General features: G+C 42.9%; 1 protein-coding gene across 1 annotated transcript; it reads right to left on the bottom strand.

Annotated features, from left to right (window-relative positions):
- Nucleotides 1-600: 600 nt before the first annotated feature.
- Nucleotides 601-1,510, bottom strand: LOC118925507 (thiamine transporter 2-like). The gene has a single exon (XM_036911371.2). The coding sequence runs from the start codon at nucleotides 1,508-1,510 to the stop codon at nucleotides 734-736; it is 777 nt and encodes a 258-aa protein (XP_036767266.2). The 3' UTR covers nucleotides 601-733.
- Nucleotides 1,511-1,749: the final 239 nt, after the last annotated feature.

Here is a 1,749-nt window from a genome sequence, read left to right as displayed (position 1 = left end):
CTATTATATTCTTTCTTCTGTTCTTTAATTTAAAAATGCTGGTCAGAAATCCACTAAATTGATTTCAAGATCTGTATTCTGTAAAGGGCCAGATAGTAGATATTTGAGGCTTGTGGATCATATATCCTTTGCTTTGTTTGTTTTTTGGCTGAATTTATATATATTTTTAAAATAGCCCTTTTCATATATTCTTCTCTTACCCTTACAACCTCTTAAAAATGTAAAAACTATGAACTCTGGTAGCCCATGGAGCCATTGCCTGTCTACCTCTTATTAATGGTTTGCAAACCACACTTTAAAGACTCTAGTTACTGAAAGGTCAGAGAGAGGAAAGAGTTTTGATAGTTTAACCTTAAACAAGCCAGTTCTTCTTGGCCAAACCAGGTTTCACCACTGGGACACCAACTTGCAACACTTATTTTTAAGGATGTGTGAAACTTTGTCTTCCACGTACAGCTTTATCAGTCTTCTATTATATATATTGCCTCTATTAAATTTTGTGACAAAAACTCTTTTCTTTTTCCAAGTATTTGGTATTCTGATTGTTGAAATCACTACAACAAAGTTATCCAAGAATATATTTGGAAAAATGCACTTGTGCACATTGAAAAGATAAAGGCTTGTATACCTGCCCCTGAAGGTTGCAAGGGCTTCTATTGTTCCATTTTATATTGTAGGACTCTGGGACGGGGCCTTGTAATCCCACAGGGTTTGAACATGGTTCAAAACCTGGTTAAAACCTGCTGTGGAAAAAGCCCACCACAGGGGGCTTTTTTACTACCAGGAAAAAAAGATTCTTTGAGGAGTAGCCCTCTTTCAAATCTTGGAACCACTGCACAAAAGCTCTCAAAGGTACCTTTCCTGGCTTCGGGCTGCTCAGCTGGCTGTCACCCAGGTTCCCTGAAATGGTGAATAGTCCTTGGCAGACTGGTCCCTGATCCTTGGGAGGTCCTTCTAAGAAAGCATCCTTTCCTGGTGGCTTTGGAGGAGTTTCTTTGCTGGGATTTGCATGAAAAAACATGCTCTTCTTAGGCATCAGTAGAGAAAGTGAGACAAGAAAGGCCACGGACACAGAGGCCAAGGTTATGACGTTGAGGTAAAAGTACGACAGGTTGGCCAGGGAGACCAAGAGTTGGGCCAGCACCGACGCCGCCGTGTAGGCCACCAGCGTGACACTCCTGCAGCAGCCACTCACTCTCTGGTAGTGCTCGGGGCTGACCACGCTGTAGATGTAGGCGTAGTAGGCCACCTCGGTGGCCGAGACCATTCCGTAGAAGAACTCCACAGCCTGCATGGCCTTCACTCCTTGGCCAAACAGCAGCAGCAGCCAGGTGACGATGAAGCTAATCCCTTGTAGGACGATGACGGGCTTGTAGCGGATGTAATCGGTGAGGATAAACACGGGGAGGAGCAGCACCAGGTAAGAGTATGTCCAAACGGGAAAGATTAAATGGGGAGGGTGTGAGCACAAGAACATCAGAAAGTGAAGTGCACCATGGATCTCTGACATATACACTATACAGATGACGTGTATCAACCCCAGGACACATGCCAAAGGATTTCTGACAATACAATAAAAAGCATCAGGAAACTGAAATTCAGGGAAACAAACTGCAAAGATGACAAATATTCATAATATGTGGGCTCATTCCTCCAGGTGTAGAGCAATAGTAGTTATTGCTCTTAGTTGAGTTATCTGCTTCCTACATTTAAAAAATGTTCTTTGAACTGCATAGACTGTTGAATCTG

The sequence above is a fragment of the Manis pentadactyla genome, chromosome 6, assembly GCF_030020395.1.
Source record: "Manis pentadactyla isolate mManPen7 chromosome 6, mManPen7.hap1, whole genome shotgun sequence".
Classification (NCBI taxonomy): Eukaryota; Metazoa; Chordata; class Mammalia; order Pholidota; family Manidae; genus Manis; species Manis pentadactyla.
Note: the sequence above shows the minus strand (reverse complement) of the source record. Positions and strands in the feature narration are given on the sequence as shown.